The sequence below is a fragment of the Hakea prostrata genome, chromosome 7 (assembly GCF_041222555.1).
Source record: "Hakea prostrata isolate BN-2017 chromosome 7, UWA_Hpros_2, whole genome shotgun sequence".
In the NCBI taxonomy this organism is placed as follows: domain Eukaryota; kingdom Viridiplantae; phylum Streptophyta; class Magnoliopsida; order Proteales; family Proteaceae; genus Hakea; species Hakea prostrata.
This window is the reverse complement of record NC_142606.1, coordinates 10083256-10108628: the sequence shown is the minus strand read 5'-3', so window position 1 is coordinate 10108628 and position 25373 is coordinate 10083256. Positions and strand designations below refer to the sequence as shown.

Below are 25373 nucleotides of genomic sequence, written 5' to 3'. Positions count from 1 at the left end.
AATTCCTTCTAGAAATTCCTAATTTGATATCTTATTTCTCCATATCCAGAGAAAATAGGAATGAGAAATCAGAACTAAAATTCCAAAAATAATTCAAAGCTATGCATTTCAAGATTTCAACTTCAACTCTAACCTACTAAGTGGTCTACCTTTCAGACCTACCATGTAAGGAAGTCCACTTGAAATTTGCATCTATCAAACCCTTTGGAAGTCAATACACGTGAATGCTAAAAAAAATTTACAAGTTCAAACCGTATGGGTCAAATAGTGATAATGATAAATAAGAGTGATTTATTCTTCATTAATTTATAAATCTTCAAGGGGTTTGGAACATGACTGATACAATTTCAATATAACATGAATAGATGATATAGCTAAAATAATTAGATTTTTTAATATAATATTCAAATTACAACCTAATTAACTAAAAGTATCACATTGGCTCTTGAAGGACGATATTTAATTGTGTCCTTCAGTCAAGCATAAGGGTTTGAATGTCCATGACCAAATAAAATAACTGTAAATGAATGAACAAATAGTCATATACAACAATACCCCTACGATAAGGTCATTAAAACAACAAACCCAACTAGCCACATGAGATTATACAAGAAGAAGAAGAAGAAGAAGATCGAAGAAGAAGAACAATAACAGAACAGCTCCTCTAGAGGGAGGGAGACTCAATAATCACGGTGTCACCATCTTCAACCTTGGCACTTTCATTAGCTTCAAGAGTTTGGGTCATTGTGGTATTATCATCTTCAACTTCAACATTTCCACTAACCTCATCAGGAGTTTGAGCCATTGTAGAATCACCATCATGAACCTTGGCACTTTCATTAACCCCAGAGCTTTGAGCCACTGCAGAATCATCATCTTCAACTTTTTCACTATCAGTAGCTTGATCAGTTGTTTGAATCACTGTGGTATCATCATCCTGGACCTTGGTATTTTCGTTAGCCTCTGGAGTTTGAGCCGCTGTGGTATCATCATCTTGGACCTTGGCACTTTCCTTAGTCTCAGTCATTGTAGAATCACCATTTTCAACCAAGGCACTTTCATTTGTCTCCAGAGTTTGAGCCATTGAAGAATCACCATCTTGAACTGTGGTGCTTACATTGGTCATAGGTGATTGAATAATTGAAGAGTCACCATCTTGAAACTTCACACTTCCATTATTGCTGGCAATTTGAGTGTTTGTGGTGCTACCATTGTGAACCTTGAGAGATTCATTGGCCCTAAAAAATTGACTCATTCTGGAGTCTCCATCTTGAGCCTTGGTGCTTTCATTAGTCTTAGGAGTTTGAGCCTCCTCTAAAGAAATTACAGTTTCAAAAGCCCCAACCAATGCCTTCACCTTGCTCTTCCTCTTACCCACAAGCTTACTAGCTGTCATTTCTATCACATCATTATATGCTGGTGATGATTCCTTCTTGCCTTGAACAACTTGATTACTCGAGACAACATTCTTTGTCTCTGGCTTCAGTTCCACATCTTCTCTTTCCTTTGTTGGATTGTCAACTTGAGCTATATTTGCTTTATGAACATCTGTGCTAACAGTTGCATTCTCTCCTTCCTTGGATTCACCTTCCTCTTGAGGTTTAGCCAATTTTTCTTCTTGTAACCCAACATTATTTTCAAATGCACTATTGTTACCTTTATGCTTTTGGCTGTGATCTACATGTTCACGAGGATGATTATCGTCATAAGGCTTCTTTTCAACTTCTTCTATATGGGGATTTCCAACAATTATCTGTTCTTGTTCTGCTGAGAATGTGGAACATACACAAGGTTCAGATTTCACTTCATCAAGAAAATCTGGCTCAGGGTCTGGAAGATCCATTGATTTCAAATCTAGAGTTGGCAGGTCCTCAAGACTTCCAACTTCACTTTCCATCTCAGCTACCTCCTCTTCCATCTTGTCCAATATGGGTTCCTTTTCTTCTTTCCTATGACTAACCTCAGAACTTTTGGAGTTAACCTTCTCCACTTTAGCTTCTTTTTTAATGGTGCTGCTTGGGCTTTTCTTTACCATCCTGGAATTTGAACTGGGCACAGCTGGTTGCATTTTCCCACTTTTTGATGTCTTGAGTGTTCTCTCTGGGGTGCTTCTTTGTGAACTGACTATCTTTGTTGATGGTAATGACTTGAGGGTTTTATCCTTAGAAGCAGGTGGTAGTGGTGTTCTTTGAATTTGAGAGGTTGAAGAAGGCTTAGTTGAGTAAACCTGAGATGGAGGTTTATCAAAAGACCTTCTTCTGATAAGTTTTGGATCCTCAGGAGGTTGTTTCTTGCCATTCTTCAATCCATCAAGGCGAGAGCTTATTGTAGGTCTGAGGTAATTGGGTACAGATTTTGCTGGTAAAAGTGACTGACTAGAATTAGATGAATCGATGCTTGATGATCTGGGAACTCTTGCTCTTCCTGTGGATGGATCTCTGCTTTTAGGACCTATTGGAGATAAACCTCTTTTTAGGTCCATACTTCTAGAGCCTGTTGGATATAAGCCTCTCTTTTCCTCCCCAGTTAGAGCTTCCTTTTCCTTTGCAGTTGTAGCCATTACTTATTATTGGAGCTCAGAATATGAAAATTCTACATAAACTGGAAATAAAAAACCATAAATATATGCTGAATCTTATCCGAAGCACAAGTAGAGATGCAGGATGTGAAAAGCATTAAAACTCAATTCAGACCAAAAAAAAAAATTGCATTTAATCATGGCATTTTTTAAGGTAATGTTATGTTATGACATAAATAAATATTGTACCCAACTTTTGAAGATGGATCCACATGTACTGACATATTTTCTTGGGCGACCAAAATGCTCCAATACATATTTTAAGAGATCTCTGATGGAGGGAAACAGTTTAAGCTAATAGAACTATCAACCCATTTACCCAATTAAAGCCTATATGTAGCCTATGTAGTATGTACTCCTATGAGGTCATAATCTGAGATTGAGATTTTCACTTTAGAATTTTGGATGAGAGTTATTTTAATGTCATTGTGGCGATTAGTTGAGAGATTTCTCATTCTTTTATTCTTTTATATAGTTCAAAAATTAATTTTCTTCACCGCATAAACGTAGCACACTGCATTGACATGCGAACATGATAAATCTCTATGTTTTTTTCATCTTGTTTCTGTTTGTGTTTTATTGGTGTTTGTTCTACAGCAAATGTCAGCAAATGTAACAGGTAAATAACATATTTTATTGAGTTCTTCCCAGATTTAATCCTACTCATGCATGCAACCCAGGTATTAATACCCCTCGAATCCAAGAGTTCAGTGGCCCCCAACTTGCATGAATTATAACAGATCCAACCCAATCCCCTATCAACTTAGAAATTTGAACCCAAACATCTAAATCACACCCAGCAAAAACAATTGAAAGCCTTACAGTTTCAGAAATCCATAGAATCAAAACTAATCGTCATCTCATCATGACAAGTAGAAACTATACACGATTTTACATAGAAACCAAGCCTTAGGTTTTGCACTGTCAAGGATGATAAAACAATGAAAATGTTTGTCTCAAGAAATAAACCCTCTCGTTACTAGCAATACAGATGAAGAAGACAAGAACTCATACATGAAAATGATAACTACAGGGGTAATGTTCCATACCTTTTTGATTGAAAGCAAGCTACTGAATTGCATTTCCCATCTCAGAAGTGTATTCTGAGAAAAAGAAAGGAATGTAATTGTTGAGAGATGAATGACAATGAAAGAGAGATGAAAAGAAAGGGATTGGGAAGTTGGATTAAGTTATAGGTGCGAGTAGTACGCACGTTGTTATAAGGTAGTGGACCAAAACTGCTCTAATTAAACCAAATACCGGTAGGTGGCTGACCATGTCAAAGGACAGTTTTCCTTTTTCCCCATTTTTTCTTCTGTTTTTCTCATCATCATCTTTCCTTGGAAAATGAATCCGTATAGTATATTATACAAGTATTTTCTACGCCATGCATGGTATGCATACGTATTGGTGGTAAACACTTCACGTTCATGTCACGATGTACAAGAATATATTTATTCAAACATATATAAGGTCCAATTAATGGTCCATATTGTCAACCACTTAACATGATAAAATAGAGAAGAGAATATTGTAAAAGTTTTAATAGTAGAAAATATAATAAAAGCTAAATTTATACGTGCAAATAACATATATATATAACCTAAGATTATTTTATTATGATCAAGTCGTCATTGGTTCAAATCAATAAACAATTGTTCTATAGAACGCGGTGAGATTGCATGCATTAAGATATTTTTTAGAATCATAGAGGTGGGAGTCTCATGCATTATGTATATAGCCAAGATTTTATTTCAACATAAGTTAGTTCAATTTGAGGAAAAATGATGGTAGGTTAATCATGTTATGCCACTTTATAGTGAGTTATCCAGCTTGGTTTGGAAACATGCATGGGTCAACCAGGCTTGTTAGTCTAAACAAGGGTATACAGAGGGGTTCAACCTTAAGTTCGTGGTCAAATCGGGGGATAAGCTTGGGAATTTCATTTCAGAAGCTCCAATGACAATTAGGGTAAGGATTGCCAACAAATTGTCTCCATTATAAACGTGAAATCCGGCGCTAGATCTAAAATGGGCGAAACGCACCCAATTTACTCTGGATATGGCTACGTAACAAACATTCTAGTTTTCTTAAGATTGGATTTTTTAGTCTATTATGAAAGCCCTAACTAACTCAGATCCAACAACCGAGAAAAGAAGGAAATCCACAATAGCTAAGCAATATATGATCAGCGATGGTTAGGTAACTTAGGTCACTCTATTTAAATTTAAAACCCTATAACTACTTCTCTCAAGGGGTAAAAAATGCTCACTTCTCAATAGCTCCATGACCATTTCTTGTGGTGATAGGACCTTGTTTTGGATGCAACAGGTCATTAATATCTCAACTCTCGAGTGATTGCGATTAGTAAATTAGTATGATTGATATTATTATTACATGTAAAATTAGTGTAAAATACTATTAAAGTATTGCTCAGTTGGTAATAATTGACAGTCTGACACCTCTTAGTGAAAAGATCATAGGTTTGACCCTCCTTGTGCTATATATAATGCTTCGCTCCCTAATATAAAGCTACCATTAATCCCTCCCCCAACTACCCCCCCCCAAAAAAAAAGTGAAAATTTTTAATTAGTCTAATGTCAATTGTTGGTTCCTTAATGTAGATTGGATGGCTTAGCTTGTAGCAACTCTTCTCCACAATGAAACTTCTTTTATCTAGAAAAGAAAAAATCAAATATTGGACATTGTTAGAAGTGTATAATAACAGTTGTCTTAAACTAATTGGGATCCTTTACCTTCGAGGGTAAAGAGAGCATGTAATAACATTTATGTTCATTTTACCACACATTCAAGAGGAAGCCCAACTCTAAACGCTAATAAGATAAACTCCTTGAATGTACGATGATAAGGTAAAAGTAATATATTCCTCAACCCTCAAATTAAACTCGTCCGAGACAACCTCTAGATGTACTATACAAGAGAATTTGGCTGGAAGTCATCATCCCAGTAAGGCAGTTAGCCAAACATCATTGTGTTATTGAAGTTTTTATTTTTCTTCTATGCTGTCAATTTACCAAAAACCAATCTACTTCCTCTAATTACTCCTCGTGATTAGAATAAAACATCAATAACAACCATAATCAATCGACAGAATCATGCATGAGAAAAATTATCTTTATATTTATATGACTTAATTAAAAGTACTTCCTAAAAGCAGAATTTGATAAATTATGCATCTAACTAATGGTTTTCCATTACTTTGCTCTGACTGCTCTCTGAGTGTAAAAAATCATAGAAGCCAAGGTTGGATCTGTAGTCATACACACGGGTAAATAAAACAGAAGAACTGAGGAACTCCGATCTACGGCAATATTAATACAAAGGTGTATGTAATGATATATATCACTTCAGAAGTGTCACTACATGTTCAGAAGGAGGCTATGGAACTGGGTGTTTTGGTGTTGGATTGGGATGCGTGGAGACACCATGATAATCAATGTGGTAAATCATCTGATCATCTTCACTGTCGCTGCTCTCAGAACTTCTGGGTGAAGAACCCTCCCTTTGAATGGTGGTTACAGTTGCCTCCTTATTCTCATTCTGTATTAATCAGTTCAATCAGATTTTCAGACAATCTCAAACAGGAAATTAAGAAGAGAATAATCAAGATCTCCTACCAAGACAACAACCCACCTTGATTTTCCAGTGTTCAGCTTCTGGGTTTGACATGAATGTGTTTGATGCTGTCATTGCTCGCCTTGCTGTGAGTGTCATTATGTGAGAAGAGTGTGTGGTGGTGGTTGATGAGAAATGACACAAAACAGTAGTAAGAAGGCAGAGGAAAACAACACAGATCAGGGACTTCATTGTTGAAAAGCTCAAATTAATGGAAGCTAGGCTTCTTGAATTTCAAGGAGGAGAAGAAGGGAAAGACATTAATAAATAGATCTTCCACTGAGAGGGAAGGAGGACAGATAACAAATAATTGATTGGTGGGTGCAGGAAACATGTCTCTTCATTTGCTTTGGATTCTGCCCAATGTGTGAAGGAGAAATATCCAAGACCATAACACTTAGCTGAAAACCAACCTTCTTTTCAATTATTCTCTTATCCTCTTAGAAATAGTATCGACATCGAGATGGGTAAATAGGTAACACCATTAATGTTTGATTGCAAGCAAGGATGTGATTTTTAACCTAAAAATTAAGAGACCCATTATTTACCAGAAACAAGAAAGGTAAAAAAGATAAACGGGTAGGTCCTACTGGCAGTGGGATAGGGGAACAAGAAAGTAAGGACTTTTTAAGTTTTTAACAAAGTTACATCCAAAATGATAAGACTTTTTCAGATCTTGCTAGGTGTAGTGGTGCCTATGGTCTTCACCGTTGGATGGACAACATGTGGACTCTATTAAGTCTCAGCCATAAAAAAGATTGGTTTGGTTTGAACAAAAAAAATGGTTTATTTCATTTAAGATAGTATAATCTGCATATTCTCTATTGTGTGGTTGAAATTATAAATTTTTTGATTACAGTTAGTAAAGAGAATTTTAAACTAAGAAATAGACCCTAGAAACTAAAAAAGGGTATTCTGAGCAATTGCAATAATTGGGTTCATTGATATTTCTGATCCTACTCACACTGGGCCCAACGCCCAAGTGGTTTGGCCAATAGTGGACCAAGAGATATTGAAACGATGGGGGTGGGTGGAGGCTTTCGAAGAATACAAATAACCTTTGATTTTTCTTTTCAGATTTGACGAATATCGTAGCGTCTATCCAATAATGAGCATCATAAGCCCCACCACGTCTAATGCACAAACCCTAGCAAGATCCAGCTTTGTTTAAACATGGGGTGAAGAGAAAAAAAAATTTGACACATCGGTTGATGGCTTCCCTAGTTTAAGAAAGCTTCCCTACCCATTTTCTCACCCCCATGACGAAGTGAGCTTTTGAAAATTTATTGAAAAGTTTACATTTTTCCCATTTTGTTCCATTAAACAAAACGATGCAAGAAAATCTTTATAAGTATTATGTAATAGAATGATTATTTAATATTGTTTTTTACCATATTTAATTATGATATTGTTTCCCAGGCAATCAAACGAAAAAGGATTCCAAAAGGAGAGTTCATTTTTGTGTGTGGGGTGTGGGAACTGGAAAGTATTTTTCATATTTGAAATCGGTTTGCGTCTGATGAAGTGAAGTTGAGTACACGTGCGTGTTCCAAGCCAAACAAGACCAATTAATTGATGTTAATGTCCATAACGGTGAAGACAAGTGGCATTCTCATGCCAATGCTTTGGCTGATGATGCAGTGTCTAAACGTCTAACAGAGTTGAGCCCCACTGGCCTAATCATGGGCTTCGACCCATGTGAAACACTGACCCCGCTATTGAGTACAGTTCGTGCTTCGCATTATATTGCCAATGAGCGAATGGGTCCGAGAAGGCTGTCTTGACTGGGTGTGGGGCAATGCCCCTAGAGCCTGTAGAGGGGCTGGTCTACGTTGCTTTGGGCCTTTGAGTTTCTTTATAATTTGGGTTTCGGCTCATGAATAGTTAATGGCTTAGAGTTTCTAAGCATATGTATAGGTGAATATACTGGGCAGAATCCGTATTTGATGTTTGTCTTGTTTTATACTCACATTGTGTGTGATTGATCTACGCTAATCCTAACAATTACCTTTGGAATATGAAATGCTGATGCACATAGAAGAGGTTCGATCACAGCCAAGGCTTCAATCACAAGTGAGTTCTGACTTCTGATTTCCAAAGATCTAGCAAAGTAAAAGCTCAATTTTTTCCATCAAGATCCCAACCGATGAGAGCCATCCACATTAACGCTTATCCAACCCTGAAAAATTGCTGCAAATCTGATGATCTGGTTTGCTGATTTACAAGATTTTCCATGAATAGAATCAGTGAAGTTGTTGATTTTCACATTGCCCACAACATATTAAGTTGGAGAATGGAGTCATATTTACCCTCCCTGTTCTTAAAGAAAAACGATAAGGGTTTTTCGGTTGGACATTGAGTTCAAGATCAGATGTCATGACACCAACCCAACTTTTTATTTTTTTAACTTTTAAGGAGACCCACAGAACCTATTTGATTCCATTCAGCCATACTCAAAGCGCAGTTGATGAAAACATGTTCAGCAGCAGTTCAGTAAGAGAACAAACTGCACAAACATCAGGGATATGGCATCTTTTTTTCCAGTCCACTTATGTTTTATAACGTAAGGTTTGCTTTTCATTTTTTGGGCCGTGGGTCATAGGAATGTGGGCTTGGGCTTTGTTGAAACTTAACTGTGCACACCTCAAATTTGTTTGTCCTGTGATCCCAAGCTCACTCTATGCAGTTGTGCTCTTTAACATAAACGTAGAAGCACTACCAACTTATGTTGACTATACCAGGCATTCGATAGAACTACGTTGACAGGGCCTATAATTGTAATGGTAGTTTACAAGGCTAATGCTTGGATATGTTAAACCCGAAGGTTCAAACATTTCGTGAGAATATGCTCAGTGGGGCCAGTACTTGTACTAGTAATTCACAGGGTTAATACTTGCATAAGTCAAACCCAAAAGTCTGAACATTTTGTTTTTTTTTTTTTTTGGTAACCTGAACATTTTGTGAGACGATATTGATTGGGCCATTGCTTGCACAATTTTGCTTTAATCCTGTGCAGGACAATCATTTGAAACAACTCGAGCCGTTGGAATCGAGATCTCGACCAAAATTTTGCGTGACTATCCTGCTCAAGTTTCACAGAATTAATGTTCACATAGGTCAAAACCTAAAGTCCAAACATTTGGTGGAACCTATGCCAATGCTTGCATTGGTAATTCACAGCATTGATACTTGTATCGGGTCAAGCCCTGAATCTCCTCTTTTACTTACCCAAAAACGAAAAACAAAAACAAAGTAGCTACCCGCGACCGGTTGAGGCCTTCAAAGAAACCTAGGTAAGTTTCAAGTTTCAACTCGGTCTGACCCTGAACGGTCCAAAACTTCTTCCGGGACTTTGAATATTCTACTACGCTTTTGGAATATTTTCTCTTTTATCTTCGGTTTTTTTTAATAGAATTAATAGATGATGATGATATTCAGAAATACGAAATTACTGAATCATTCGACCATCAACTTCGATTTTGCATATGAACAAAGAGAATCAACCTACAAATTATAAACAGATTTCCTAGATGCTTTTTCAATAATCAGTAATACTGCAGTGGAATTTGAATTAATATCAGCACCTGTAAAAACCTCTACCTTATAAAATGAATGTACCAAAACACTAAAGCACAGAGGAAAATGAAATGAAAATCAAATAAAAATATTGGGGAATTTTTCATTTCTAAATGTAACTGCTGCAAATTTGAAGGAAGCCAGTGATTAGTAAAGGCTCTCTCCAATCGTGTAAGCAGCTTTTGATTTTCACTCTAGGCTCTATGCAAAAGGTGACTTGGTTTCAATATTCACCAAGCACCCGTGTCTGAATTAGGGCCATCATAAGTAAATCAATGAACACACCTAAAGTAAATCGAAAGAGTAGATCCATCACCCGATTTAATTTTAGAACAATCGCCGTTTTGAAAACACTTTAAAAATTGAAACTTAAAAGGAAAACAAAGATCAAATCGAGAACCATTTAAAAAAAAAACTTGGAAATCAACAAAAAGATATAGAATTTGGAAAAGAAAATGAAGAGATGGGCAGAGAAGGATCCATTTAGCCAGATCTTGTGGCATGAAACAACAGTGGGTTTCAAGCAGTCTTCCACCGGCGATTTAGTTTCGGCTCCAAGCGGCAGACGGGACGCCATCGATTGGGCACCTGCTGCAGACTCAAAAATGGAGCCGTCACTGGTTGAGATCCACCAAAACCAACGACATCAGAATCAAAAAGAGGGAGAAATACATGATTAGAAACTGAAAACCTCTAAAACCCTAACCCTAGCGTCTGCTAATCGGAGGAAGCAATAGAACTCGTGAGGAAGAGTGACGGTAGGTTTGTTGTTCTTATATAGGAGAGACGGTAGGGTTTGTTTGCGCCTCGGCCATTACGCGAATGGCTTACACGTACCTTACCATAAAAAAATGACTTACACGTATAACCAATCGAATCGAATCGAATGAAAAATTAGATCTCGCGTATGGTTCGTTTTTTTTTTTTTTGGTAAAATGTATGGTTCGTTTTGCGAATTGAAAATGGACACGTTTCAACAAGTGCATCGAAGCACGCACAGACTGATTTTGTCATTTTGCTTTAAAACAGCGCTGCTCCAAAGACCCAAATGCAATTTGAAATTTAAAGTAAATATGAACTGATGACTGAAGTGTTCATCCAATGTTCTTAGATTTTCTCTGGACCCACATTCAATTTAGACGGTGCGCTGCTAAAGCAGCGCTGTTCCCCAGCACAATCCTGCACTGACACACCATTGATCGTAAATTTTAATCTATATCATTTCACCTGTTAAGCCAACACTTGTGGCTCATATAGAACCAATGGTTCTAATTGGAATCAGGTGAAAAAAAAATCAAATTTTAAAAAAATAACAATTAGGTGTTAATGCAAACAAATTAAATATTTCACAATTACAACAATAACCTTTAATGAAAACTAAAAAACGGGTTTTAATATTTTTAAAAATTTTCCATTGCCGGGAATTGAACCCGGGTCTCCTGGGTGAAAGCCAGATATCCTAACCACTGGACGACAATGGATGGTTGGATGTTATTTTTAACTTTTGTTATAAGATCTTGTTTCTAAATGTTATCAGCTTATATCCAACAAACTGCGTGGGGGAGGGAAATGATATGTGCCGAGAGAAACTTGAATCTAAAACTTCATTGGCCTTAAGGTCAAGAAACAAAGAGATCTTTCAATATCAATATACCAGTTGAAAAAAATACAAACCTGAAGAAGAATCAAAACAGAATGGTGTATCAGAGGATGAGTCAAATAATCAGTAGTTAATTAGAATTGTCAATGGCCTCAACAAAAATCCATTCTATTGCATTCCTATTATCCAAGCAATCCAGCTTCTTGCTTCTAAGTTTTTGGGTTTTGAGGCAATGTATATTCCTAGAGGATCAAATGTAATTGCAAATCGCCTAGTGAGGATGGCTCTCTCCTTAAGGAAAGTTAGAGATTGGTCTGTATCCACTGCATGGCTGATAGAGCTTTGCTTGGCTTTGCTTGTTTTACCTCTTCAATAAATCAGTTGACTACCACCAAAAAAAGAAAAAGACGGTTCCCCCTGTTCCGGGCAGGAGCTCTTTACTTAAAGGACTGTTACCTTGTCACTCTCTTGATTTGAGGCAAACATCTATGGAAGTTTTGGCCTCTGTTTCTTGTTTCAGCATAAGCACATTGCCTTCTGCCTACTGTTTTATCTTTATAATCCATTGGTACCTTTGTCTGGTTTCAGCATGAGCACATATAGATGTTCGGATTCAAAAACAAGTAAGGATCAGGCGCTTGGAAAACAAGGATTAGAAGTCTAGTTGGGATTGAATCGCGAAATGTAAACACCACCCAAAGCACTAATATTTTGCTGGGCTAGGTAAACTAATAGCTTCGATATTAAAGGCCACATCTTACAAATGATAAATTTCAATGCATAGAGCATCATGGCAGGAGTTATTTAATTCCACAATGATAAACTTTTGAGTATGAAAAACTACTGCTTGCTGTTTAGTTCTTGACTACATTTCAGTCTGAAATCAAGCACAAGCATAATTGAAGAAAGGAAAATCTCTCCTTAGATGAGTTAAGAGTGCAACCCCAAAGACAAAATGTTTCTTCTTTCTCCCCATAACAGACGCTCCTGGTAGCTAGTTCGAAGCTGTTGCAATAACAAAGCAATCAGAAAACCTAACAATTAGTTGAAGTAAAAGCAATTAGGTTGATGTTACTTTAGCATCAAATGAAATAGAAGAAAATATGTTCCCCAAGTATTACAGAAATATCAAAATACAAACGAATAATGTAAAAATAAGGAGGACCACTTCTTCACATCAAATTTCAGAGATGCATTATGTTAAACTCTTATTGAAGATTTAAATACAATTTCATTATACACAATTACTTTGCTGTAAAATGGTAATTAAGTACAATATGTTGGATGCTGATATCATATCATGTTTCATACACATGTGACAAATAATTAAGAACTGTAGCTAGTGTAGAGACTTATCATTTTTCGAGCATGGAAAGAGGGTATTTGAGTGATATATGTCCGTGAATGCTAAGTTATTCATTTCCAAATGGAAATAAGGGAGCCATTTTTAATCTATCCAAACAACAAAATAAACACAACCCTAAAAATTTAGTATCAGAACAAAACCTGCAAACCAGAACTCAGAAACACAATGATTGTGAAAATACCCCTGTGATCAAATAGGCAAAAGTAATATTTGAAGAAAAAAACAGTAACTCAAATACATGTGACCCAAAGATCTTTATACGGCACTGGAATTGGTTTGGTCTATTTAACCTGAAAGTGGTATCTTGGGAGCCCCTACCTAAATATACCCACTCAGCAATGAAGGTACAGATCCTATTAAACCTACAGAATGGTCGAACCTATCATTTCAAACCAATTTGCCTCAACAACTCAACTACATAATCCAAAGCTGTTCGATCTAAATTAAACTTAACAAACACCACAACAATTCATCCATAAAAACAGCAAAAAATCTGATTAGGGGAAATACACAGAAGGGAGCCTCCAGGACCTCCACCAAACTGGATGAAAAACACCTAGAGTCCCTCTTAGACATATATGCTTCATTTCCTCTAAACAATCACTGAACAATAATAGTGTAGACAAGGATAGTCAGGAGATATTATTCTAGAGATTTGAAAAACAGTAACTCATTGAACACCATTAGAGATTCACCATAGGCTCATTGAACACCACAGGTGCCAGGACTAAGATCACTACCTTCTGCTTCAATTGTAAGCACATCTTTTAGGGCATCAGCCAATTCCTCAGCATCGTCAATTGGTTCAGCTATATAGAAAGAGCGAAATTATGTATAAAACAATAGGATTAGATACTTAAAATTAACATAACTTTGACATTTATGATGTAAAAAACTTGCCTCTAAAATCTATACCAAACATCCAATTTCGAAGGCATGCCAGAGTCCGACCATTTGAAACCAATAACTTTCTTTGACATTGATCAATAACCCTAACATCCTCACAAAAAGCAAACTCTGATAAAACAGTGGAAAATGGGATAGCCAAAATATCACGTGCCATCCGAGCCAGTACAGGATACTGATACTCAGCTTCCTTCCAATAGGCCAAAACATCGAATTCTGCCCACGCTCGGGGCCTTGGTTCTTCTAGATACTGATCCAACTGAGAAGCCTCTCCTCCTTCAAGGTTATGCTCCTTCAAATATTGGCAAAATTCCTAAAAAGAACATAGTAAAAGCTGGTTAACTAAAATCCAGAAATCCAAGAATAAGCTCAAATTCACGCATAAAAAAGAAACTCTTAAACCATTACCTCCAAATCCGAATCAACTCCAACCGCACCATCATCATTGTTTAAAGGGGCTCCTACATCTACCATGTTCTGGTAAGCTTGAAAAAATTGAGACAAGTTGCTTTTAACATGGGAGAATATCTCATGTTCTTTTGACTCATTGACAGACACTTTATTAAAAACCCATTGAACAAAACTAAGTTTGTATCGAGGATCAAAGACCATAGAAATGGCCAAAATCTGAATGTTATCACTCCAATACTTATCATACTTAGTCTTCATGTCTTCTACAACCTTTTTCATAAAACAATCCTCAGATGAAATATCCTCCAACAAAGACTTGTAGATCTTCCAGGCATTAAGAAAATTTAAAGTTGAGGTGGGATGCTTCTGAAGCACAGCAGCGACAAATTTGAAGGGCTTTAAACACTTGACAATTTTTTCAATCTTTACCCATTCTTCAGTAGAGGGACAATCCCCATAATTGTTGTCCATTAAACGGAGATTGAGAAATGCTCTCTGATAAAATAATGCGGATTCAAGCATATGATAAGTTGAGACCCACCTTGTGGGCACATCTCGATGCAATCCTGAGTTGATTGAAATTCCCACCTGCCTGCAACTTTCCAAGAACTTTGTTTTCCCCCCTTCAGCACAGTCCACATATTTTACACTTTCCCGAATCAATTTTATAGAACCATCTATCCACTTCAACGTATCTTGCACAATCAAATTCAATATATGCGCACAAGAACGATTGTGGAAAAGCTCACCATTACATAAAAGAGCATTCTTCATATTCAAGTTGTGCTTCAAATATTCAACAAACACGTCATTTAATTCAGTATTATCCACAGTAATGGAGTACAATTTATTTTCAATGCCCCAAGCCACCAATACTTCTGTCATACAATTATAAATGTCCTCACTTGTATGCAGAGCAGGCACAACGCGAAATCCCAACAATTTCTTGTGCAAAACCCAATCCTTGTCGATATAATGAGCAGTGAAGGATACATAAACTTCAGAGGAGATTGATGTCCATATTACCCCAACATCAATGGACAAAGAAACACTCTCAACAGATGATTTTAAGAAATCCTTAATTTTCTCAAACTCCTTAACATATAAGGTTTCCACAACTCCCATTAGAGTATCTGCATCAATATGATCTAGACCTGGGCAAAGATAAGACATCAAAATCCTAAACTGATCACATTCAAAGAATCGTAAAGGCAAGTCACGCCTCAGAACTAGTTCTATAATATGTTCATGCAATATCTCCGGGTCAATCTTCCTGTCTTGCAAAGGGTGGTCGAGAGATTCATCATCTTCTTCAACTGGTTCATCATCCTCTTCAAGCGGTTCATCATCCTCTTCAAGAACTTCATCATCCTGTTTGAGAAGCTCATCCCCCATCTTTCTTTTCTTTACACAAGAGCTATTCTTTTGGGTGTTTTCACTGCCATTCATCTCATGATCGTGTTCATTTTCCATTCTGAGTGGGAATTAAACAAGTCAAGTAATAAACCTAGAGACAAGGTAGAAAAGAAAAATAAAAAAACCTTAAGGGGAAATAGAATAATAATAGATGGAAGAAAAAAAACAAAATTTTAATCCTTACAACATTAAAGCCTGTGACCTAAAAACCCAGCAAAATCTCCCCCTCCCCCCAACCCACAAAAAAAAAAAACCAGCAATATGAAGTAGCTTTAGATTAATTACCAACAATTAAAATGAATAGCAAAGATGATTTATTGGATTCAGGCTATAATTTCAACTAATGCTTTGTTTGGAGCTCTGGTCAGTGGGAAGGAAAAAAGAAGAAAAGAAAAGAAAAAGCCTCATCAATCACTATATGGTTCCATTGCTTCTACTTGAAATGCATTTTCAAAAAGACAGTTAAAAAGAAGATTCAGATTCTAGTTCTTTAGAGGATGTGAAATTCACCAAGAACAATCAGTGAGGGCCAAAAGGGTTTCACGGTGATTCTTCCATGTTTGGAGTCCAAAAAAAATCCCCTCAGCCAAATCATTTTCCTCCCATAATTTATGTTGTTAGATGCTTCGGAATTGAAATTAGGTGCACCCCACTTTGCATGGTAGAATAGGCCCAAAGTTTGATGTAAATAAAGGTAACATGTACAAATCAAGGTGTCCAATTGCTAAGTAAGCTGTTAGGGTATATATATAATGTGCATAACTGTCATAAAACATTTAAGTGAATTTTCACCAAATCACAACAGACGTCCACACTCGAGCTCAATATCCTCATAAATGTTAAAGGGGGGGGGGGGGGGACATATATACAGCAGGTAAGAGATGGGAAAACTTATCTTTAGCAAATTAGAGATACCCTCATAAGAAAGAGCTGGACAAGTTCTCTAGAAGCATAAGCGAAGGGAGTTGACACAAGGGGGGGGGGGGGGTGCGGTGAAAGTAAATCAAAAAGAGAGTTTCAGAATCACTGAAGCTTTACAAATCAAAGTGCTACTCTAAAGTAGAATCATTGAAGCTTTACAAATCAACCTTTGATTGGAGGCGACATCGTTAGCTTGGTAGTAAGGTCTTTAGTCGTAATAGCAGAAGACAGAGGTGGAGTTTCCACGAGGGAGGGGGTGTATGTGCATGACTCTACAGAAGCATTGTATACTCGAATGCAGCAAGCAAAAGAATGGAAACCAAACAAATATATCGAACAGAGAATGACTGGGAGTATATGTGCTTGTAAGTGAAAGTTGAAAGAGAGACAACAGCCCCCAAGGGTGAGCCCTCAAACTAAGTCATACAGAGAATGACTCTATGTCCTTGTAAACGAAGCTTGAAGCTTGAAGTAGTGAGGCATATGTAATTCTTCAACCTACCCCAATGGAGAAAGAGAGAGACACAAGGTGGGTGAGCCCCAGAACTAAAACCCAGTTTGATGTTTCTCTCTCCAACTGATACAACTTTATATTCTGGCATCTAGCAATGTGATTTCGAGCGAGAGAGAGATTTTACCTGCAAGTGATGGACTGGGAGTTCGACGATTGACGAAAAACCTTTGCCTTCAAATAGAGGATTTCCGTGAACTCTGAGAGTAACTTGGAGAAAGTGAACGAAATAGGGTTTTGGCTATATAAAGCAAAAACAGTAAACCCTAATGAGTTTCCATGGTTATTCGATTCTGTCCTTCCGGCGGTATTCGGTACGGTAAACGGTAATTCGGTTCGGTCCCATCGGCGGTATTCGGTTTCTATCGATTTCAAAACCTATACCGAATTTCTTTTTTTGATCAAATTTAAATTTCTTAACTTTGCAGACGATGAGGTCGTCGCATCTGACAACGCAAAACTCAAAATTTACTTTTAGGAATTCAAGCCAGTGCTGTTCTTCTGAACGGAACAAGTTGTCTCCAACCATAGCAAAGAAGATTTAACAGAAACACTAGGAATCAACTGCAGTAAGGCTTTACCCCCAAAAAACAAAAAATTGCAGCAAATGAGGTTAAAGACATTAATTGTTGTTCTTCGTGACCGGGGATCAAGTATTGGTATCTTCAACATCAGGTTGAAGACGAAAGGTTGCGAAGCCAATGTAGCTGCAAACCTGGTTTTGAGAATCGGAAACCGGGTCGCGAATCGGCTAATTTTAAAACCGATTCAGACTTTTAAAACCAGTTAGCTTTCTTTACATTTTTTATTTTTACTTTTCGCATTTCAATATCCAAACTCCAAGCATAAACAAGTAAATGGAAGGATTGCACTTATTGTTTTTTTTTTTTTTTTTTTTCTTTTCCGATGAAATTTGTCAAGGCTAATTTTGCGCATCTTGACGAAAAATCTCGAGAATAGCTATTACAAGTAATTTAAATATAGAAAAAAAGAGTTCAATACATGATAAACCATTTTATAAGATACATAATTGATAAACTAACCTCTCTAACAAATCAAGATTGATTAAGAAAGATCACTCATTCATACAAAAATCATAAAATCAATATTGATTTCAATATTTTTCCTACCTATCGTTGAAGCCTCATTTAAGGAGTTTCATCACAAGTAATTGGAAACACCTGAGCTTTCCTCCCTTCTAATTTGCAACCAAGAATTGACCACTTCTTTCCAAAATCTTCTTTTTGTGAATTATCATCGAAGTTCTTAGCATAGCTAATAGCATCGTAACGAAGATTTGGTGGCTTGGAAACATAACAGTCCTTGTATTCTGTGATCACTAGTTTTCGAAGATATCTACAGAATTCAATCATGCTACTGCAACACATAACATCGTCAAGTGGATCTTCCTCGTGCAATAAGGATACATTTGGATGTAAGTGTGAATTTTGATCACTCTCACTATCCCTATCCATTTGTCCACAATTTTGAAGAGTCGTCTACTTCAAATTGAACGATGGGGTAGTACAAGAGGCAAAGGAAGAGAATTCTAATCGTATATATAGATAGTACATTGACTCCAACGCCTTTCTTGCAACAAGTTAAGAGTTGCATGCCTTTAGCATATGTTTTTTTCTATGCGTGTCACATGCCACAAGGATGAGCAGAAGCAATGAAAATATATAAAGAAAAAAATGAATATTAAAGGGAAAAAAATATCTAGTTAGAAAAAATAAGGCTCATGTAAATAAATTAAATTTGATATCTATATATATTTTTTTTTGTTGGCAAATATCTTCATTTTTTTAAAAGGGAAAAAAATATAGTTAGCAAAACTAAGGCTAATGTAAATAAATAAAATTTTATATCTATATATTTTTTTTTTTTGTTAGCAAATATCTTCCTCTTTTTTGAGTACGGGTGAAGAAGGAATGTATAAGAGTACTTATGGAGAAATTTTAGTTATAAAACTAAAAGAATATAACTTATGTGCACTATGCATGGTACACGGCTATGCACAAGTTACTAAGAGAAGGAATGTATAAATTTCATGTTAAAGTATATAGATGAAAAGACCCTTACCTTTGTTTTTATAGGAGATGAGGGTCATGTTATTATGTTAGTCTAATATCTTAGAGTAAATGATGGTATTACTTATTACCCTTATTTTGTAGATCATATGAAATTATGAGTTTGAATATGGTAAGTTTTTCATCAATAAAATCTTCATTAACTAGACACAAAACTAATCATTGCAAAAGTTTGATGGTTGAAAACTTCTCTTCTCTTTCCGTAACACTTCATTTTCCCCAATTTTCGACTATCAAAACAGATGAGAAGGCATCTAAGAGGATACACATACCAAGTTTCATGATTTGATATACCAATGTAAGGTTGGTCAGTTGGTAAAGACAGTATGTAATATCCTCCAATGTGAGCTAACCGTTCTGGAGATTTTTTTCTTTCTTTCTGTAAACAACCACACTTAGATGTTGTAAATTTGTATTATATAAAGTTTACGAGGTTATATCTAGTAGTTTAGAACTTTGCATACAACAAAATATGACAAAGGGATATCTAGGGAACATATGGTCTAGTCTAAACCTATTAAACTGACGCAAGCATCTAGACGTAGGGTATGGATGATATATAAACTATTACCTATAGACTTTTTTTTTTTTTTTGGGGGATTAAATTACCTGTGTGAAACAGAGAGAACAAAATTTCATGTTATACAAATATCTGTAGTCTTAGGGCCGAGAATTATTGAGTCGGGATCTTTTATTCGTCACGTTAAAGACGTATTTCTCTCATAACTCTCAATCATACGTTAAGGAGTTCACGTGGGGTCTATTGGGAGTTCTAGTTTTAATTTATTTTATCAACTTTCATAGATAGGCTCCAATAATTCTCTCGTTACCTGGGATAAAGCATGCCTTTCCTCTCAAGCAGGGACCTAGGCTTCAATAAAAGCCTCCCACCAAAACTCCGCCATTTTGGCAGAAATTTATCAGGTCCATTTCTGACAAGGAAATGGACCTGATATTGGTCCCCTTTTGGCCAAAACAGCCAAAAACTGCTTGGCGTTTATTCTATGAGCCAGATTCTCTTGGGAGCAACGTCCTCAATAAGGGAAATATTTCCCCCTTTCTTCTTTCTTTGAACCCAAAGTCCTAAAAAAACAAGATCCTATATTTGGAGTAGTTTAAAGGGTGTTGTGCCATTACTGAAGGAAAGAAGCTTTAGAAAGATAGGTGATGGCTCTTCTACTTACATTTGGTTGGATCCTTTGGTGCCAGGGGGTTCCCACCCGATGTCTCTTGCCCTTCAGTAACTTAGGTAGAGCATCCCAAACTGTGGACAATTTTATTTTTAAAAATGGTTGGAATTGTGATGACTTATCAAACGGACTGCTCCCTTCAATTCCCATTGAGAGATCTCTCAAGTCTCAAGTCCACTTTACAGAAAAGATGCAGATTTTTCTCCCTCATAATTTTATTTTATAATCCCACTAGACTGCATGAAGTGTCACCAGGCATGTTACTCACTCACTCCATGGGTTTCCCTCTAATCATTTTAAATGTGGGACTGACACCGGTTACCGGTACCTAACGGTGTGGCCCATAAACATCACATGTCTTTTACTTGTAGTATCAAAATTATATATATATATAATATATATATGTGGTGGCCACGATCACGATCACGATCGTACCTTCCTTATAGTGGAAAGTGAAAACACACATCACGTGTCATCTGGAGCATTGACTTGGATTCTACTGAGGAAGGCTTACTTGCTTAACTTCTGTATCCCAAATGCGGAAGCGACTTATGCCACAAGTGTCGCATAGCAGATCTAGTTGGTTGTGATTGAATCCTAGAATAGAATAGGTAAAAAGTCATGAAGACAACTTACTTATAAAGCATGTATAATGCCAACTAGTACAGCTTATCAACCGTTTAGGGACAAGATTAAAATCTTATCACCCAAAAAATTTGTTAGTAAATAATCTCTCTATTGATCAGACACATATACATGTCCAATGAGTGACGGCCGCGAGTTTAGAGCGATGTTTGCCTCCCTCAGAAAATACCTACCCTAGTATGATCAGACAAGCAAACACCTGTCAAACTCTCATCCACTGCCGTGACTTTTGCTTCTCACCCTCAACAAGTACATGGCCATACGGGGCCGTAGGCCCGTAGGTCCTTTCTTTAATTTACTTTTCTACTCGACAATCGAGATTCGGAAATCAACACGGCTTTCCCTTCAACAAAGTAACGACAAACCGTCAAAACCCCCCATTCATTCTCTTTTTTTTTCGTAAGAAGAAAAAACTTCCTTCATTCATTCATTCATTCATTCATTCATTCATTCAAGTTGTGTTGAACTTGAATCTTAAAAAAGAATTAGATTTCTCTCTCTTTTCCTTTTCTTTTCCCAAATTCTCCTCCGTGTACGATTAGCACGATGCGAATAATAAATTGGGAGTGCTTCACCATCAACAGTGTCACAATCTCTCTCTCGTCAGCTGAACAGAATCGTTTTTATATTGTTCCTCCCTATTATACTTTTTCAGAGACGACAGATTCGAGAAAACGGTGATATCCAGGAGTTATGCTCACTGGTGCAGATCACTACTTTTCTCATCTCTTGCCCTTCCTTAGTCATCAATCTCCCCAGTAACCATATCTCTCTCACGCGCAAAATCAACAATTTAAGTCTTCGTAGAGTCACAAACCTTTTTCCATATCTTACATCTTCTGATCTGCAACTCCAACATCCAACTTCCATAACCGATGGGATCCGCTGGTAATTTTCCAAAACCAATACTCTTCTCTCTCTCTCTCTATATGTTTTTCTGTTGACGTACGCTTAGACATTTATGTTTTTTGCAGGAGATATTCGAGAGCATCTGCTGGTAGTAGACGAGGACGGCGAAGCAGAAACAGAAACGAAAGCGAAACTTCGGATCCAAGGATTGACCAGAGTATCGGACACGGGAGTGCCGATACTGCACGGAGTGAGTGTAGATATACCAAAAGGAATGATCGTAGGAGTGATTGGACCAAGTGGTAGCGGTAAATCAACGATGCTAAGAGCTTTGAATCGGCTTTGGGAACCGCCGGCGAAAACTGTTTTTCCTTGACGGAAAAGACATATGTGAGTTGGAAGTGCTCACGCTTCGCCGTAAGGTCGGCATGCTTTTTCAGCTCCCGGTTCTCTTCGAAGGTACGTTCCATGTTCCATGTCAGTTGGCTCACACGTACTCCACTCTATTGACCCAAAATGGAATCTTTTTTTAGGAAGCTAAGGATTTTGCTTCTTACCGACACGTCTCCACCTTACCGTGTGACACTGGAATCATAACTAACTTGTTCTTTCGGTGAAAAGCAAAAGATGCTTGAAAGTGAGAAAATATAATAAATATAAAATTTAAGTAATTGGGTGATAGATTCATAGATTACCATAGATGTGGGCAATTTGATAAACCAGAACTAATTTTTGAAGAGTTTGAGATTTTACTGTATAATGTAGAAATCTAAGTTTTTTTTTTTTAGGGGTGTAGGAATAGAAATTTTAGTATCACTAGCAATACAAAATGAATCACATAAATTCCACTAATGTATTAATATTTACTAACATAATGCAGGTTAAAATGTTAAAAATCTTTGGTTGATTAGACCGTTTCAATTATTGAGCATCTTTTCTAAAGGTTTTTATTTTTTATTATTTATTGAAATGATTAATTATATATCAACTATGTAGGTTAGTTAGACCTACTCTATGCACATGTAAGATTGTAAAATTTACATGTGGTCTAGGAAAAACCTCATTCCAAAGGCATGATACATTGATGGATTAATTCATTGATGGATTAGATTCATTTAGATTTAAAATTTTGAACTTATACTCATTTTAGTAATTAAATTATTTATATAAAATGATGTAGTAGTTCAACTAAAAAAATAACAGTTAGACCTTAGATTTTAATAAACTACATAGTTGTTATACAACAAATACAAAATTTCAAAATGCAGCCTTTATAACCACTAAGTTATGGAATCTTGTGCATTAGATTTGACTTCTTCATTTTTGAAATATAATATAAAGAAAATTAATATCAAAAGATTACTCAGCTAGTGATGATAAAATCCTTTTAGTGAAGAAGTCAATAAGTCATAGGTTCGACTCTCCCTAATAGTATATACTATAATTCTCACCCTTTAACATGAAACACCCTTACTTGTATTATTTTATATCTTATATTATAAAAATATAAAATAACAAATGAAAGAAGAACTCAAGAAGAAAAAAAAATATGCTAAAATTTAGGATTCCTATCTTTGTAGGAGCAATATTGTAAAGTCATAAGAGATCGAGGATTCTTAGGATTTAGATTAAGATCTAGCTCTAGAGGATCAAATGATGTAGCTGATCTTCTAGCACGGAAAGCCTCCTCGGTTTTAGGCCCGAGCTTTTGGTCGTGTTCCTCTAAGTGGTTGTTTGAGCTTTGCATAGCTCAAAAAAAGAATTTGTTAACTGAGTGTATCATTGTGCAAATTTAACAGAAATTTTGAGATGCCTCTACCAATTTGATATATTTTTAGAATACAGTTTTTGCCAATTATCTTAATGTGTCCTAAGATTTTCCCTAGAATATAAGAAACATGATTTGTACTCATAAATGACAACTTTTATATTCCCTCAGGCACAGTTGCAGATAACGTTCGTTACGGACCACAATTGAGAGGTAAGAAGCTAAGTGATACGGAGGTGGAGAAGCTGCTCAACCTTGCAGACTTGGACTCTTCCTTTGCCTCTAAAAGCGGAAATGACTTATCTGTTGGTCAAGCTCAAAGAGTCTCACTAGCAAGGACCCTAGCTAACGAGCCAGAGGTATTATATATTAAAATTGCTTGGGTGTAGCGAATGGTTGAGACCGAGATGCCGATTGAGATTTCAATCTCGACCGTCCATTTTCAAAAGTGTTTTTTACATTTTTTGAGAAATGGACAATCGAGATCGAAATCTTGACCTGAATTCTCGGTTGAGATCTTGACAGTTCGCAACACAGGTTGAGCTCTATAATACATGATCAAGCATCCACGGCTGCACTAAAAATGATTGATGTCTGACACAGTTGATTTGAACTTTAACTTGAAGGTCTTGTTGTTGGATGAACCAACAAGTGCTCTGGATCCAATATCAACTCAGAATATAGAAGACGCCATCGTGAGGTTGAAGAAGAGCAGGAATTTGACTGTTGTGATGGTTTCTCACAGCATCAAACAGATCCAAAGGATCGCTGATTTGGTGTGCCTCCTTGTTAGTGGAGAGATTGTTGAACTTCTAAAGCCCGATAAACTCTCTGAAGCCAAACACCCTATGGCTCAAAGGTTCTTGGAACTCAGTTCTTAGTGTGTTTCTATTCATCTTCAAGGATAAATACTACTGCTATTACTGCAATATATGAGCTTGTAATTTAAAATGAACTTGGAGGTCTTATACTTCTTGGCATCCATATGCATCGTCAAGTGAAGAAATTCTTGTAACCAAATCCGTTGCAACAAAGATTGTAACCTTGTTAGTTGTTCGATCTCTTGTTTTATTCTTAAAATTTTGTGTTTGATCAATGGAAAAAGAAAGAAAAAAAGTGATCAAGTATATCATTTGCATTATCCATATCAAATGACAAGATTACCCTCGCACTAATTAACTTTTAAGATGAAGATATGAGGGCAGGCACAAAAATAGGGTTATAAGGTTTTAGTAGAGATATGTGCTGGAAGAGTATTAATTACTTGTATAAAGTTTCATACTTTATAAGAGGGGTATTAGCGGAAAGATGAAAACAGAAGAGATGCAGGTTATACATTATATTGAAGATATACTAATTTTTCTTCAATCAAAATGCGATTTATAAATGCTATCCAAAACAAAGTTTCTGAATGAGATAAGAGAAATATTTATAATGCAAGGTAGCGGGTGAAGCCACCTTCACCAACCAAACTTTAGATAGTTCAAGTTTCTTAGCTCCTTTAGCTAGCTAAGAAGTTAGCATAGAAATTTCCAGCTCTAGTCACATGAGTGAAGAATCAAAAATACTTCATGAAATTTTCCTATCTCTTTCACTAGGAAGCCTCTGGCCCAATCAAGATTAGTCTTCTTCTTGTTTAGTGCACTAATACCATAATAATTTGAATCTTGGGAGGAGAATCATTTTGCAGTTTTGGATAAAAACTTGGGGAAAATTAGTACACAGATTGTACACCATGTACTAGATGATGAGACATTGGGGAAAATTAGACAAAAATTGTACACCATGTACTAGATGATGAGACAATAATCCATCTTGAGAAAGGTGCTAGTGTGCAATTTTGCGAGACTGGCATTATGAGTATTTTACGTGATGTATCTAACCTCAAGGAAAAGAAGAAAAAGAACACC

The 25373-nt window shown here is 36.5% G+C and overlaps 3 protein-coding genes and 1 non-coding gene across 4 annotated transcripts; 1 reads left to right on the top strand and 3 right to left on the bottom strand.

The window, feature by feature from the left end:
* Positions 1 to 476: 476 nt before the first annotated feature.
* On the bottom strand, positions 477 to 3713 carry LOC149009628 (uncharacterized). The gene is made up of 2 exons (XM_089163194.1): positions 3628 to 3713; positions 477 to 2601 (listed from the first exon to the last, which is right to left on the bottom strand). Exon 2 carries the CDS (start codon positions 2558 to 2560, stop codon positions 665 to 667), a length of 1896 nt encoding a protein of 631 aa, XP_089019320.1. The 5' UTR covers positions 2561 to 2601; positions 3628 to 3713; the 3' UTR covers positions 477 to 664.
* Positions 3714 to 11199: 7486 nt separating this feature from the next.
* On the bottom strand, positions 11200 to 11271 carry TRNAE-UUC (transfer RNA glutamic acid (anticodon UUC)). The gene has a single exon. It is a non-coding gene; the product is annotated as a tRNA-Glu (tRNA).
* A 656-nt stretch (positions 11272 to 11927) lies between these two features.
* Positions 11928 to 17296, bottom strand: LOC149009626 (zinc finger BED domain-containing protein RICESLEEPER 2-like). Its single transcript, XM_089160334.1, has 5 exons — positions 17049 to 17296; positions 14071 to 15547; positions 13657 to 13975; positions 13497 to 13565; positions 11928 to 12395 (listed from the first exon to the last, which is right to left on the bottom strand). Exons 2-5 carry the CDS (start codon positions 15544 to 15546, stop codon positions 12385 to 12387), a joined length of 1875 nt encoding a protein of 624 aa, XP_089016460.1. The 5' UTR covers position 15547; positions 17049 to 17296; the 3' UTR covers positions 11928 to 12384.
* A 3970-nt stretch (positions 17297 to 21266) lies between these two features.
* Positions 21267 to 24902, top strand: ABCI17 (non-intrinsic ABC protein 3). The gene is given in 5 exon segments (XM_089162023.1): positions 21267 to 21734; positions 21821 to 22062; positions 22064 to 22154; positions 23635 to 23822; positions 24090 to 24902. Coding segments are annotated over 5 exon segments (789 nt in total). The 5' UTR covers positions 21267 to 21721; the 3' UTR covers positions 24345 to 24902.
* Positions 24903 to 25373: the final 471 nt, after the last annotated feature.